The 13990-nt window shown below is 43.9% G+C and overlaps 1 protein-coding gene and 1 long non-coding RNA gene across 2 annotated transcripts in view; one reads left to right on the plus strand and one right to left on the minus strand.

Annotated features, from left to right (window-relative positions):
- Positions 1–1673: 1673 nt before the first annotated feature.
- LOC138677057 (uncharacterized) lies at positions 1674–3114 on the plus strand. The gene is made up of 2 exons (XR_011320855.1): positions 1674–1798; positions 2451–3114. It is a non-coding gene; the product is annotated as an uncharacterized lncRNA (long non-coding RNA).
- NSD3 (nuclear receptor binding SET domain protein 3) overlaps positions 1789–13990 on the minus strand; it is a 132180-nt gene continuing 119978 nt past the window's right edge. The window contains exons 19-23 of the mRNA XM_069766880.1: positions 6920–7036; positions 6550–6691; positions 5244–5350; positions 4162–4366; positions 1789–2622 (exon numbers count right to left, since the gene is read on the minus strand). Coding sequence (XP_069622981.1) covers positions 2381–2622; positions 4162–4366; positions 5244–5350; positions 6550–6691; positions 6920–7036 — 813 coding nt within the window. The 3' untranslated portion in view covers positions 1789–2380. The remainder of the gene's footprint in view (positions 2623–4161; positions 4367–5243; positions 5351–6549; positions 6692–6919; positions 7037–13990) is intronic.

Raw genomic sequence — 13990 nt, forward strand, 5'->3', positions numbered from 1 at the left:
AGACTAATGTGCACGTGCGATGTGGTCCTGTAGTGATAATTTCCTCCTGATAAAATATTGAAACTACAACACACAGCCTAATAAGTGACACATCCCTGGAATCGTACACTTGTACCCTGTTTTATGCTACTCTCGGATTAAATAGCAAAAAAAAAAAAAAAACTGCTGACAGATTCCATTTAATCTGAAGAAAATAAAAAACATCTTCCCATACTGGTTTGGTGGCTGATACATTTGCAAACCCCATTGTACAAGTCTATGTATATTCTACAAGAGAACCAGTCCCTTCTGCGGGCCCGCTGGCAAAAAAAAGATGATAAACCGCACATTGGGATCCATTCAGACAAGACATAATGAACGCTACACACATTATCGGAATGTACATCAAAGCCCAGACGACAGAACAGTGCCTTAATCACACGTAGGGTGTGCATACTTTTGCATGCATGTGCGTTGTAGGTAGGGCGGATGCAAGTAAATTCTATAGGACTCCTTGCAAATATTGCAACCGGCTGGAGTAGGTTTTAGATAGTTACAGAGTAATTTGTGTCAAAGAAGTGGGGGGTCCTACTTCAGGGACCCCAACCCACTGGAAGAACGGGTGTCCCTTGGCCATCACAGCAAGCGATTTCCTTTCCACGGGAGCTCGTTCTCTGAAGTATTATAATTTACTGCAGTATAGGGAAACAAAAACACAAGAAAGGAAGAGGAAAACAAGAGAAGTCCTAAGAAGGGACTTAAAGGAATTGTCCACCACTCGGACAATCCCTTCTAAAGGGTACTGTACCCCCTAGTGTAAAATAAAAACAAGAGATACTGACTTTCTGCACTGGGTCTCCCGATGCTCCCGTCACATTGTTATGCCATGTGAGTGGCCAAATCGGCGGTCGCTAACGGGCTGCTGTTCTCGAACTTCCCTGGATGCCACCGGTTCGAGAGGTATCGGTTCCATTTATTAACACTGGGGAATACAGTAGTCCAAGCAGTAGACAACCCCTTCAGAGCCTTTCGTAAATTTACATAGAGTACGAGAAAACAAATATGGTCAGGGATCTGGTGAAGGAGCCTTAAAAAAGGCTTTGTCCACTTCCATTTTTTTTTTTCAGAATGGCAAAATAAACAATTCCCTGCCACTCCCGTCCTGACAATTTCCAGATCCTCAGCAGACTTTATCATGGCTGCAGTCAATGATTGGCTCAGCAGTCCATTTCCTGTGCCCGAAGAGGAACCAGGAAGTGGAAACGAGGGCAGGATCCGCCAAGTGACGAAACGAGAGGGGTAGGGGATCGGTGGGTATCGCATCTATTTTTGCCATTCGAAGTGGACACGTTGAGTGACGTAGAAGATGGCCTACATCCTACATGCCCCATGGTCTTCCCACCCATTACACCGAGCTTACAATACACGTGCAGGCATAATCATTGTGTGTCTAGGATAACGTGGCAGGAAGCAGCTGAAATTCCTTTTATTAAGGGCTATCTGAAGTCGTCGACCTATTGCATCCAGATGGGAACCTTCATCTCTGGCAGGAATGGAATATTGGTTAGTCAGGACAGAGAATTGCTGATTCACGAGACAGGCAAAAAAGTTAGTTTCACTCCACCACATAATAGAGACGTAAGAGATGACACCATTGCCATTTTTCTTTTTCATGTTCCTTGGGTATCCAGGAGGTACGTGTACACCGATGGCATGTGGTAGACAATATCTGTTCCCCTTGAGGTGCCTCAGAAGACTTATTGCCCCTTACGCCTCACCGAATATCCCGCGAGGAGAAAAATAACCGGGATCAGCCATTGTAAGTTTCTTCTTGAAAATTTGTTCCCCCCCCCTAAAATCGGCACGCGAGGCGTTGAATTCCAACATTCATCCTTTAAAAAAAGAACAGCTGCCGTTGAATCCTATCGAAATCTACTTAAGAAAAATTACTCTGGAAAGTATCCAGGGATAATGCTGAATTTTTCCGCCAGTCCTTTAACACGTCGGAGCTGCAAATTTGCCATTTCGTCAATACTTCTATGAAACTGGTTGCACGGAGATGCATTTATAGCATGATAGCCCCCCTCCAAAAAAAAAAAAATCAATAGTAATAATAATAATTAAAAAAAAAAGGTAATAAATAGAATAAATACAACTTTGCTTACCACGAAAGTGGAGGAAAAAAAAGGAATTGATTTCACTGTTAAAAAAAAAAAAAAAAAAATTAAAACAAGTTTCCAGGAACAACAAAATGACACTAAAAAGACGAGTACAATCCAATCCTGGCATTAAAACACTTTGATGTGTGCGTTACAAGCCCCCACTACACACTGAGGAAGAGGAGGGCCGGAGTACGTGGTACTGACAGGAACAGTTTTCTGTATTAAATGCATCGTCTCCTTTAAAGCCCGGAAGGAAACGTGGAGTCCTCGCTCTCTAATTTACATTTAAACTTTTTCTCGTCTCCACAGGACGGCAAGTGCTGGGGGTCGTGCTCCGGGCAGTAAAGTCTCCCGTCCTGGGCTGAGGCCGTTAGTGCGTCTTTCTCGTGCGCTCTGCAGAAAGAAGACGGGCAGAAGTCGCAGAAGGATGACGAAGTTGCTCCACACACGTCACACTGGTGCCACGGACAATCCCATTTACCTTTACACAAAAAAAAAGCACACAAAAAACCCCATAAAATAGATAAACCAACAGCACAACATAAACGTGTAGATCGTTACTTAGATGCGAGCTACCCATCATGGTTAGGCTGAAATCAGACATACGTGAAACGCGGCGAGTATGAAACGTGATGTTCAGACCGCTTGCCCCCTGAGGAGGGAGTCTTTGCCACTCCGAAACGCGCGTCGGGGTCAGGGCTTTTGGCCTCCCACTCCTGCATTCCATAGGTATGTAATATGCGGTTATATTCCGTTAGCGCTATTGATATGTATTTGTACTGCCACTCTTGGAAAGCGACTATGTGCCATAATTTGGTGTAGGCTTCTGGTTTTGCAGGTGTGTGCGGCCAATTCTGCCCTTTGTAGTCTGTCCATGTCCGCTATGGGCACTACTCATCTCTCCAATCATGCCATTAACCTGCTTTATACATTGTTTTAATTGGTATTTATTAAAGTTTACAATTTTATGGGACCTTCATGACGGCTCTTTTTGTGGTTGTTTGGTGTTTCGCTTGCAAATCTCCTGACTTGAACACAAGGCATATATGGGGCGGTCGAGTTCGGGTCAACAGATTCGGTCCATACTTGGCCCCCTGTTTCATAGGCATCTGAATTTGGCCTTATCGTTTAAGAGCTATGTCCACATTTACATTCCAATTTTTTTTATACATACGGATCCTATAAAGTGGCCTATTCACATAAGGGGCGCTCCCTAAAGACTAGGAAATTTGGAAGCAAAAAGTTTTGCGTTTCGCGTTAGCTTCTTCATGGGGTGTAAAAGAAGCAGCTTCCCCCAGGAAGAAGCTAATGCGAAACGGTAGCCAGGGTTCAGTTTCAGGTTGTCTCTTTTTGCACTTGCATGATATAATACATTGTATTGCATTTTTTCTGACTTAACTTGCATATTAATATGGCCCTACTACTGTATTATTTATTAATGACTCCTGTCTGCATTTTTAAATGCCATTAAGCCTTTTTCTAGCACTTATTACACATTGGGATAGGATCTTGGAGATGGGAATACCCCTTTAAGTTATTATTTTTTTTTTTAATAAATTATTGCTGGACTATTGTACAATGCAAGCACTTTTACATTGTGTGTCATCCCTATATCCTTGTAGATTGTAAGCTCTTGTGAACAGGTTCCCTCATGCCTAGTGTTTGTGTCATTATTTCATTACTTTGTAAAATCTGATTTGTTTGTACGTGTACCCTCTAAATTGTAAAACGTTGAGGAATATATTGCTGCTCGTTAAAAAAATAATATATATAGTATTATTTGCTACATAAAAAGGAAACAGCCTGCACCTTATAAGGTTCACAAACAGCTTGAAATCGATTCAGTTGCATGGGATTTAGGAGTCTTAATGACATTTATGTACTAAACACTGGAAGTAAAGGAACACCGAGATCTGGTGCAAGGAGCAAAGCACAGCAGTGTATTAGTTTTGGCCACGTGGACTGAACGTCCTCCAGCTCAGCACGCTACGCAGTATGGGACCCGTAAATCGTGTATTACCGTAGGGCGGCTGTGTCAGATTAAGGCAGAGGAGGTGATAAGCTTTAGGACAGTCTCTCTTATCGCACATCACCAGTTCTCCTCCATCTCCACAGCGGAAACAGAAATCTTCGTGCATCTGCTTCTGCTCGGTTTTGATCTTCCGTTTTTTCGCCTTCAGACGAGCGTTTTTGGCCTTTTCTTCATTTGCTGTCGCACAAGCTGTCTGCAAAAAAAAAAAATAAAAAAAAAAAATCAACAACACAATGATGTCTGCAAAGCATCAGGGGAAAAACAAATAATCCACATGTACGGCTGTGTATTCACCTATCGTGAGTCAGGTTTGCAATGGGGGAGGGGTGGACGTATGTACATGCTCCGGCCATACAAGCTTAAGTATCGTATTCATGTTTCATGGAGAACCAATATTGAAAAGTAGGACTTTGATCCCAAAAGCAAATACAACCCCTTTCTGAAATGTGATGCAAATGTAGGTCATGTGTCTGGTGCCGTTGTATAGAGGTGGGCAGCTACTATGTAGCCGCATTGCTCTTCCTCCAAGCTCAATACAATCGCTGCAGTTAACGCCTTAGTTGCTGCAATTGCTGCTAAGTGGTTAGATAGGAGATGGTGCCCTCTGTCAGGCCATCGACTGCCGACGGGTGGTCTGCCATGTTTGTGGCTGTACGACATCCTGCTGCCACGATACACTGCAATACTACAGTACTGCAGTGCATCATACTCATGATCAAGTGACTGCAGGTTCAAAAAAGTGATTGCAGGACTGAAAATAAAATTAATGTAAAATTTGGTTACTTGCTGGTTTATCCATTTTTCTTGGGACTCCAGAGCTGAGAGGAGGTGGTGGTTCATAAGCCTCGGCAAAAATTGGAGAGGACTTTTCGAATGAATTTGAACAATCTCTAGTGAGGAGGGGTTCCCTTTGAGGAGTGAGGTCCAAACTTACCCCCAAAATGTAGGCAACTTTTATAACTTTCTGCTGTGTGCACGAGTGTTAGAATCAATCTTTGGTCAAACGTAAAGACGTACACTGCTGAATATACACCGCCATCATGTCATAGTAAACCAACTGATGCACTTACTTTAGGTCGTACCCCCAAGAAGCCACTGCAGTTTTCCGCCCCACAATGACATTCTGTCCGGCCGTTTCCGAGACAGTCAAGGTTGTAGTTAAATGTTAACTCCATTCCTACAGAAATTTCAGGAGAGAGAATATAACATTCTACAGAATGGTCCGGTAATTGGCACTTTTGTCATGTTCATATAAAATAAATTCATACTAAACCCCACAGCTATACATTTCCATACAAAGTACTTTACAAGTACCACTGTATCCAGAACCCTTCCCGCATTCTCTCTGCCGGCAAGTACCCCAATGCTTCTCCGCCCTTCTCCTGCTTATTCCTACAGGCAGATATGAAAGATGTTAGGGTATGTTCACATGATTTTGCTTTGTTCTTTCTGGCGTCTTTTTAAGCGGTTCCGCTCTGAAAAACGCAGGAAAAAGAATTAAAAAAGAAAAAAACCTTAATATTCATTTAAATCGAAAAAATGACTTGATGTTCATATTTTCAGTCTTTTGAGCGTCTTTAAAAACAATTTACTCTTTTAAAAATGTCAAACATTGGAAGTGACATGTCCATTCTTCTAACGTTTAACGCTCGGATAACGCTCATTACTTTACAAAAGGAGTTAATGGGAAGGCTAACAAAAACTGCTGGCCATTTTCTGAACGCTTTGTCAGCGATTTCACTTAAAAAAAAAAATACTAGCGTTTTATTCATTGCTTAATGGATGTCAAAAAAAAAAAATCTGAAAACTCTCCAAAAAGAATACTAAAAAAAAAATTATAAATAAAAAAGTTTACAGAAAACGCCAACAAAACACTTGAAGAAACTTTAACAAAAAAGAAAAAAAAATTGAGAGTTTCCTATAGCAATTTTTTCTTGAAAACATCGTCGTTTTTGACCATTGGATAATAAAAAAGCAGTGTGAACATACCCTTACCCTTAGTAATGTGAAGATACCCTTAGTCTGTGCAGCTCTCGTTATATTCTGCTCTATCATCCACATGAAGCAAGGAGGAAGACGCATTGAAAGAATAAGGGAATCGCCGGACCAAGACCGGCAACACCCCTCGGAATGGACCGCCCAGCAGGTGAGTGTAATAAAAGGGGTTTTTCTTTTGTTGAAGTCTGAATCGGGGGCATATCCACAGCATATTGTATATGAGGGCTGAAAGGTTGTGGCCGTATCTCATATGGGATAAACCTGGTGACAGGTTCCCTTTAAGGTCTATAAAGTGAACCTTTTACATGTATTGGATCAATATGAATCAAATCTAAAAAAAAAAAAGGCAGAAAGAGGAGAGAGTGTTGTGTGTTGTACCTTGAGGTATGTCACAAACGGCAAACAGCCCAACTCTGACGTCCCCGTTTACCGTCCACTTCTGTGTTTCACAGTTTGGGTCACAGCTGTGGTTCATGAAGCGTGAGTAATTCCCTTTAGGTCCGGCATCAATGATACGATCCTGAAATTAAGTTGTTACAATAAATGTGCTAAGAAGAAAGAGCTATACAGAGTATACAAAGCAATAAAAACCGACAAAAGGCTCTAGGTGTGCATGATTGGAAGTACTATCACTTTTATGGACACATATCCATAAAGAAGATCATCTATGTAACTCCGATAGCAAATTTTTTAGCATTTTTTCCCCCCCAAGACAGACTATTTTCCACAGAGGTAAACATGTTCTCACCTTTGTGACTGTCAACAAGTAGAAGTTGGTGATTCCGTTTTCGTGGGCGCGTTTCAGGCGTGATCTGCACTCCTCCTCATCGATCAGCTCCCCAACGTACTCATTGACAAATTCGCCCTATGAACAGGTAAAGAAGATGGGTGATTAGAGATTCACTGCCTATGTGGGGCATAGGTGCCAAGTAACCATAAGTGTACGGTAAAAGGATGGAGGAGGCACTGCTGCAATGGCTGCAGAACATTCGCGGCTTTTGCTAGCATCTAACTGACCCCCACGACATGATCACAGGGGGCCTACTGCTTGCTATGATAGCTGGGAGTCTCCCCCCCTATGTGTTCGCCTATTAGGGCCAACACTTAAAAAAGTATTACAGTGTAATACAGAAGTGATCAAATGACTGCACTGCCCCTTAATAGTGCCAAATGAAAAAAAAAAAAGTTTTAAAAAGTCAGAAAAAAAAAAGGCAAAAAAACCTTTTGCCCCTTACAAAAGAAAAATGCCTTAAAAAGAATGCTTAATTGGTATCAACACAAACTGATTTCTCAAAAATTAAGGAAAGGTGAAAAAAAGACATTTCATAATTTTTAACTACAAGCAGAATAAAGTATATCAAAAACAACATGAACATCTTACAGTTTTGGCTCTCAAAATGAAGATTAATATAAATAAAATATAAAAATGAAAAATTGAAAACGATATTTGCATTTTTGAAGTTTATACTTAAAGGGAATATATCACCAGGTTTTAGTTAAGTAATCTGAGTGTAGCATGACGTAGAGGCAGAGACGCTGATTCCAACGATGAATCGTTTAATAGGCTGGGTGCTGTTGTTTTAATAAAATCAGTGTTTTATCAGCAGGAGATTATCACTACAAGACAAGATGTCTCGTGCCTTCTGGTCCAACCACACCCACACCTGTTGTGAATTCTGTTGTCGAACTCCCTCCTGTGGTCGTGAATGGTACTTCGGCGAGTTCTGTCTATGGGCTCCCTCTGGTGGCTATGAGTGAAGCTGCTGCTTCTGAGGTTCCTTACACAGGTGACGTGGTTTATCCTTTGGTAGGCTTCTCTATTTAACTCCACTCAGATCGTTACTCCATGCCAGCTGTCAATGTTTTAGCATTGGTTCAGTTCGCTCCTGGATCTGCCTGGTGACCTGTCTTCTCCTGCAGAAGCTAAGTTCCTTATTGTATTTTTTGCTCATTGTTTCTTTGTCCAGCTGGTTATCCTGATTTTGTCTTGCTAGCTGGAAGCTCTGGGATGCAGAGTGGCCCCCCCGCACCGTGAGTCGGTGCGGAGGTCTTTTTTGCACACTCTGCGTGGTCTTTTGTAGGTTTTTGTGCTGACCGCAAAGATTCCTTTCCTATCCTCTGTCTATTTAGTAAGTCTGGCCTCTCTTTGCTGAAACCTATTTCATTTCTGCGTTTGTGACTTTCATCTTTTCTCACAGTCATTATATGTGGGGGGCTGCCTATTCCTTTGGGGAATTTCTCTGAGGCAAGGTAGGCTTTATTTTCTATCTCTAGGGCTAGTTAGCTCTGAGGCTGTGACGAGGCGCCTAGGGAGCGTCAGGAGCGCTCCACAGCTATTTTTAGTGTGTGTGATAGGATTAGGGCTTGCGGTCAGCAGAGCTCCCACATCCCAGAGCTCGTCCTATATGAGTTTAACTATCAGGTCGGGTGCTCCTAACCACCAGGTCATAACAGTACAGCTGGCCCAAAGTATTAATGCATCTCAATAGAGGGATAAGAGGACTTCTGAGACCATTTTTTTTTCTTTACACTGTGTTTTGTCTTTCTTTTCCCCTAGACCTTTGGGTGGTTCAGGACACAGGTGTAGAGATGGACATTCAGGGTCTATCCTCTTGTGTGGATCATCTCACTGCAAGGGTACAAAACATTCAAGATTTTGTGGTTCAGAATCCTATGTTAGAGCCTAGAATTCCTATTCCTGATTTATTTTCTGGGGATAGATCTAGATTCTTGAATTTCAAAAATAATTGTAAACTGTTTCTAGCTTTGAAACCCCGCTCCTCTGGTGACCCCGTTCAACAAGTAAAAATCATAATTTCTTTGTTGCGTAGTGACCCTCAAGACTGGGCATTTTCCCTTGCGCCAGGAGATCCTGCATTGCGAGATGTAGATGCGTTTTTTCTGGCGCTTGAATTGCTTTATGATGATAATCGGCCTCCCTCTTACCAAACTTTCCCCGCTCCAATCTGTCCTGAATGCTGCTACCAGGATCATATTCCTCACCAACCGTTACACCGATGCCTCTACCTTGTGCCAGTCATTACACTGGCTACCCATCCACTCCAGAATCCAGTACAAAACTACTACCCTCATCCACAAAGCACTCCATGGCTCAGCACCACCCTACATCTCCTCTCTGGTCTCAGTCTACCACCCTACCCGTGCCCTCCGCTCCGCTAATGACCTCAGGTTAGCATCCTCAATAATCAGAACCTCCCACTCCCGTCTCCAAGACTTTACACGTGCTGCGCCAATTCTTTGGAATGCACTACCTAGGTTAATACGATAAATCCCCAATCCCCACAGTTTTAAGCGTACCCTAAAAACTCACTTGTTCAGACTGGCCTACCGCCTCAATGCATTAACCTAGCGATCCCTGTTATGAAAGGCAATTCAGTACCACAATGGACATAGCGGTCAGAGCACATACAGTGATCTGACAATAACCCAAAATCATAGAACGAGCTCTGAGACGTGGGAACTTTGCAGACCGCAATCCCTAATCCTCTCCAAACAACACTAGAGGCAGCCGTGGATTGCGCCTAACTCTGCCTATGCAACTCGGCACAGCCTGAGAAACTAACTAGCCTGAAGATAGAAAATAAGCCTACCTTGCCTCAGAGAAATACCCCAAAGGAAAAGGCAGCCCCCCACATATAATGACTGTGAGTTAAGATGAAAAGACAAACGTAGAGATGAAATAGATTCAGCAAAGTGAGGCCCGACTTTCTTAACAGAGCGAGGATAGAAAAGGTAACTTTGCGGTCTACAAAAAACCCTAAAGAAAACCACGCAAAGGGGGCAAAAACACCCTCCGTACCGAATTAACGGCACGGAGGTACACCCTTTGCGTCCCAGAGCTTCCAGCAAAAAATTAGACAAGCTGGACAGAAAAAATAGCAAACAAATAGCAAAGAAGAACTTAGCTATGCAGAGCAGCAGGCCACAGGAATGATCCAGGGAAAAGCAAGTCCTACACTGGAACATTGACAGGAAGCCAGGATCAAAGCATTAGGTGGAGTTAAGTAGAGAAGCACCTAACGACCTCACCAGATCACCTGAGGGAGGAAACTCAGAAGCCGCAGTACCACTTCCCTCCACCAACAGAAGCTCACAGAGGGAATCAGCCGAAGTACCACTTGTGACCACAGGAGGGAGCTCTGCCACAGAATTCACAACAGTACCCCCCCCTTGAGGAGGGGTCACCGAACCCTCACCAGAGCCCCCAGGCCGACCAGGATGAGCCACATGAAAGGCACGAACAAGATCGGGAGCATGGACATCAGAGGCAAAAACCCAGGAATTATCTTCCTGAGCATAACCCTTCCATTTAACCAGATACTGGAGTTTCCGTCTAGAAACACGAGAATCCAAAATCTTCTCCACAATATACTCCAATTCCCCCTCCACCAAAACCGGGGCAGGAGGATCAACAGATGGAACAATAGGTGCCACGTATCTCCGCAACAATGACCTATGGAATACGTTATGTATGGAAAAAGAATCTGGAAGGGTCAGACGAAAAGACACAGGATTAAGAACCTCAGAAATCCTATACGGACCAATGAAACGAGGTTTAAACTTAGGAGAGGAAACCTTCATAGGAATATGACGAGAAGATAACCAAACCAGATCCCCAACACGAAGTCGGGGACCCACACGGCGTCTGCGATTAGCGAAACGTTGAGCCTTCTCCTGGGACAAGGTCAAATTGTCCACTACATGAGTCCAAATCTGCTGCAACCTGTCTACCACAGTATCCACACCAGGACAGTCCGAAGACTCAACCTGTCCTGAAGAGAAACGAGGATGGAACCCAGAATTGCAGAAAAATGGCGAAACCAAGGTAGCCGAGCTGGCCCGATTATTAAGGGCGAACTCAGCCAAAGGCAAAAAGGACACCCAGTCATCCTGATCGGCAGAAACAAAGCATCTCAGATATGTTTCCAAGGTCTGATTGGTTCGTTCGGTCTGGCCATTAGTCTGAGGATGGAAAGCCGAGGAAAAAGACAAGTCAATGCCCATCCTACCACAAAAGGCTCGCCAAAACCTTGAAACAAACTGGGAACCTCTGTCAGAAACGATATTCTCTGGAATGCCATGTAAACGAACCACATGCTGGAAGAACAATGGCACCAAATCAGAGGAGGAAGGCAATTTAGACAAGGGTACCAAATGGACCATCTTAGAAAAGCGATCACAGACCACCCAAATGACTGACATCTTTTGAGAAACGGGAAGATCAGAAATAAAATCCATAGAGATATGTGTCCAAGGCCTCTTCGGGACCGGCAAGGGCAAAAGCAACCCACTGGCACGAGAACAGCAGGGCTTAGCCCGAGCACAAATCCCACAGGACTGCACAAAAGTACGCACATCCCGAGACAGAGACGGCCACCAAAAAGATCTAGCCACTAACTCTCTGGTACCAAAGATTCCAGGATGACCAGCCAACACCGAACAATGAACCTCAGAGATAACTTTATTGGTCCACTTATCAGGGACAAACAGTCTCTCCGCTGGACAACGATCAGGTTTATTAGCCTGAAATTTTTGCAGCACCCGCCGCAAATCAGGGGAGATGGCAGACACAATTACTCCTTCCTTGAGGATACCCGCCGGCTCAGACAAACCCGGAGAGTCGGGCACAAAACTCCTAGACAGAGCATCCGCCTTCACATTTTTAGAGCCCGGAAGGTACGAAATCACAAAGTCAAAACGGGCAAAAAACAGCGACCAACGAGCCTGTCTAGGATTCAACCGCTTAGCAGACTCAAGATAAGTCAAGTTCTTATGATCAGTCAATACCACCACGCGATGCTTAGCTCCTTCAAGCCAATGACGCCACTCCTCGAATGTCCACTTCATGGCCAGCAACTCTCGGTTGCCCACATCATAATTTCGCTCAGCAGGCGAAAACTTCCTGGAAAAAAAAGCGCATGGTTTCATCACTGAGCAATCAGAACCTCTCTGCGACAAAACAGCCCCTGCTCCAATCTCAGAAGCATCAACCTCGACCTGGAACGGAAGAGAAACATCTGGTTGACACAACACAGGGGCAGAAGAAAAACGACGCTTCAACTCTTGAAAAGCTTCCACAGCAGCAGAAGACCAATTGACCAAATCAGCACCCTTCTTGGTCAAATCGGTCAATGGTTTGGCAATACTAGAAAAATTGCAGATGAAGCGACGATAAAAATTAGCAAAGCCCAGGAACTTTTGCAGACTTTTCAGAGATGTCGGCTGAGTCCAATCATGGATGGCTTGGACCTTAACAGGATCCATCTCGATAGTAGAAGGGGAAAAGATGAACCCCAAAAATGAAACCTTCTCCACACCAAAGAGACACTTTGATCCCTTCACAAACAAAGAATTAGCACGCAGGACCTGAAAAACTGTTCTGACCTGCTTCACATGAGACTCCCAATCATCCGAGAAGATCAAAATGTCATCCAAGTACACAATCAGGAATTTATCCAGGTACTCTCGGAAGATGTCATGCATAAAGGACTGAAACACTGATGGAGCATTGGCAAGTCCGAATGGCTCACTAGATACTCAAAATGACCCTCGGGCGTATTAAATGCAGTTTTCCATTCATCTCCTCGCCTGATTCGCACCAGATTATATGCACCACGAAGATCTATCTTGGTGAACCAACTAGCCCCCTTAATCCGAGCAAACAAATCAGATAACAATGGCAAGGGGTACTGAAATTTAACCGTGATCTTATTTAGAAGGCGGTAATCTATACAAGGTCTCAGCGAACCATCCTTCTTGGCTACAAAAAAGAACCCTGCTCCTAATGGTGACGATGACGGGCGAATATGCCCCTTCTCCAGGGATTCCTTCACATAACTGCGCATAGCGGCGTGCTCAGGCACGGATAAATTAAACAGTCGACCTTTTGGGAATTTACTACCAGGAATCAAATTGATAGCACAATCACATTCCCTATGCGGAGGTAGGGCATCGGACTTGGGCTCATCAAATACATCCCGGTAATCAGACAAGAACTCTGGAACCTCATAAGGGGTGGATGACGAAATTGACAGAAATGGAACATCACCATGTACCCCCTGACAACACCAGTTGGACACCGACATGGATTTCCAATCTAATACTGGATTTTGGGCTTGTAGCCATGGCAACCCCAACACGACCACATCATGCAGATTATGCAACACCAGAAAGCGAATAACCTCCTGATGTGCAGGAGCCATGCACATGGTCAGCTGGGTCCAGTATTGAGGCTTATTGTTGGCCAAAGGCATGGCATCAATTCCTCTCAATGGAATAGGACACTGCAAGGGCTCTAAGAGAAACCCACAACGCTTAGCATACTCCAAGTCCAACAAATTCAGGGCAGCACCTGAATCCACAAATGCCATGACAGAATACGATGACAAAGAGCAGATCAAGGTAACAGACAGAAGAAATTTTGACTGTACCGTACCAATGGTGGCAGAGCTAGCGAACCGCTTAGTGCGCTTAGGACAATCAGAGATAGCATGAGTGGAATCACCACAGTAGAAACACAGCCCATTTAGACGTCTGTGTTCTTGCCGTTCAACTCTGGTCAAAGTCCTATCGCACTGCATAGGCTCAGGTTTAAGCTCAGGTAATACCTCCAAATGGTGCACAGATTTACGCTCACGCAAGCGTCGACCGATCTGAATGGCCAAAGACATAGACTCATTCAAACCAGCAGGCATAGGAAATCACACCATGACATCCTTAAGGGCTTCAGAGAGACCCTTTCTGAACATAGCTGCCAGCGCAGATTCATTCCATTGAGTGAGCACGGACCACTTTCTAA

This window comes from Ranitomeya imitator, chromosome 4 (assembly GCF_032444005.1).
Source record: "Ranitomeya imitator isolate aRanImi1 chromosome 4, aRanImi1.pri, whole genome shotgun sequence".
In the NCBI taxonomy this organism is placed as follows: domain Eukaryota; kingdom Metazoa; phylum Chordata; class Amphibia; order Anura; family Dendrobatidae; genus Ranitomeya; species Ranitomeya imitator.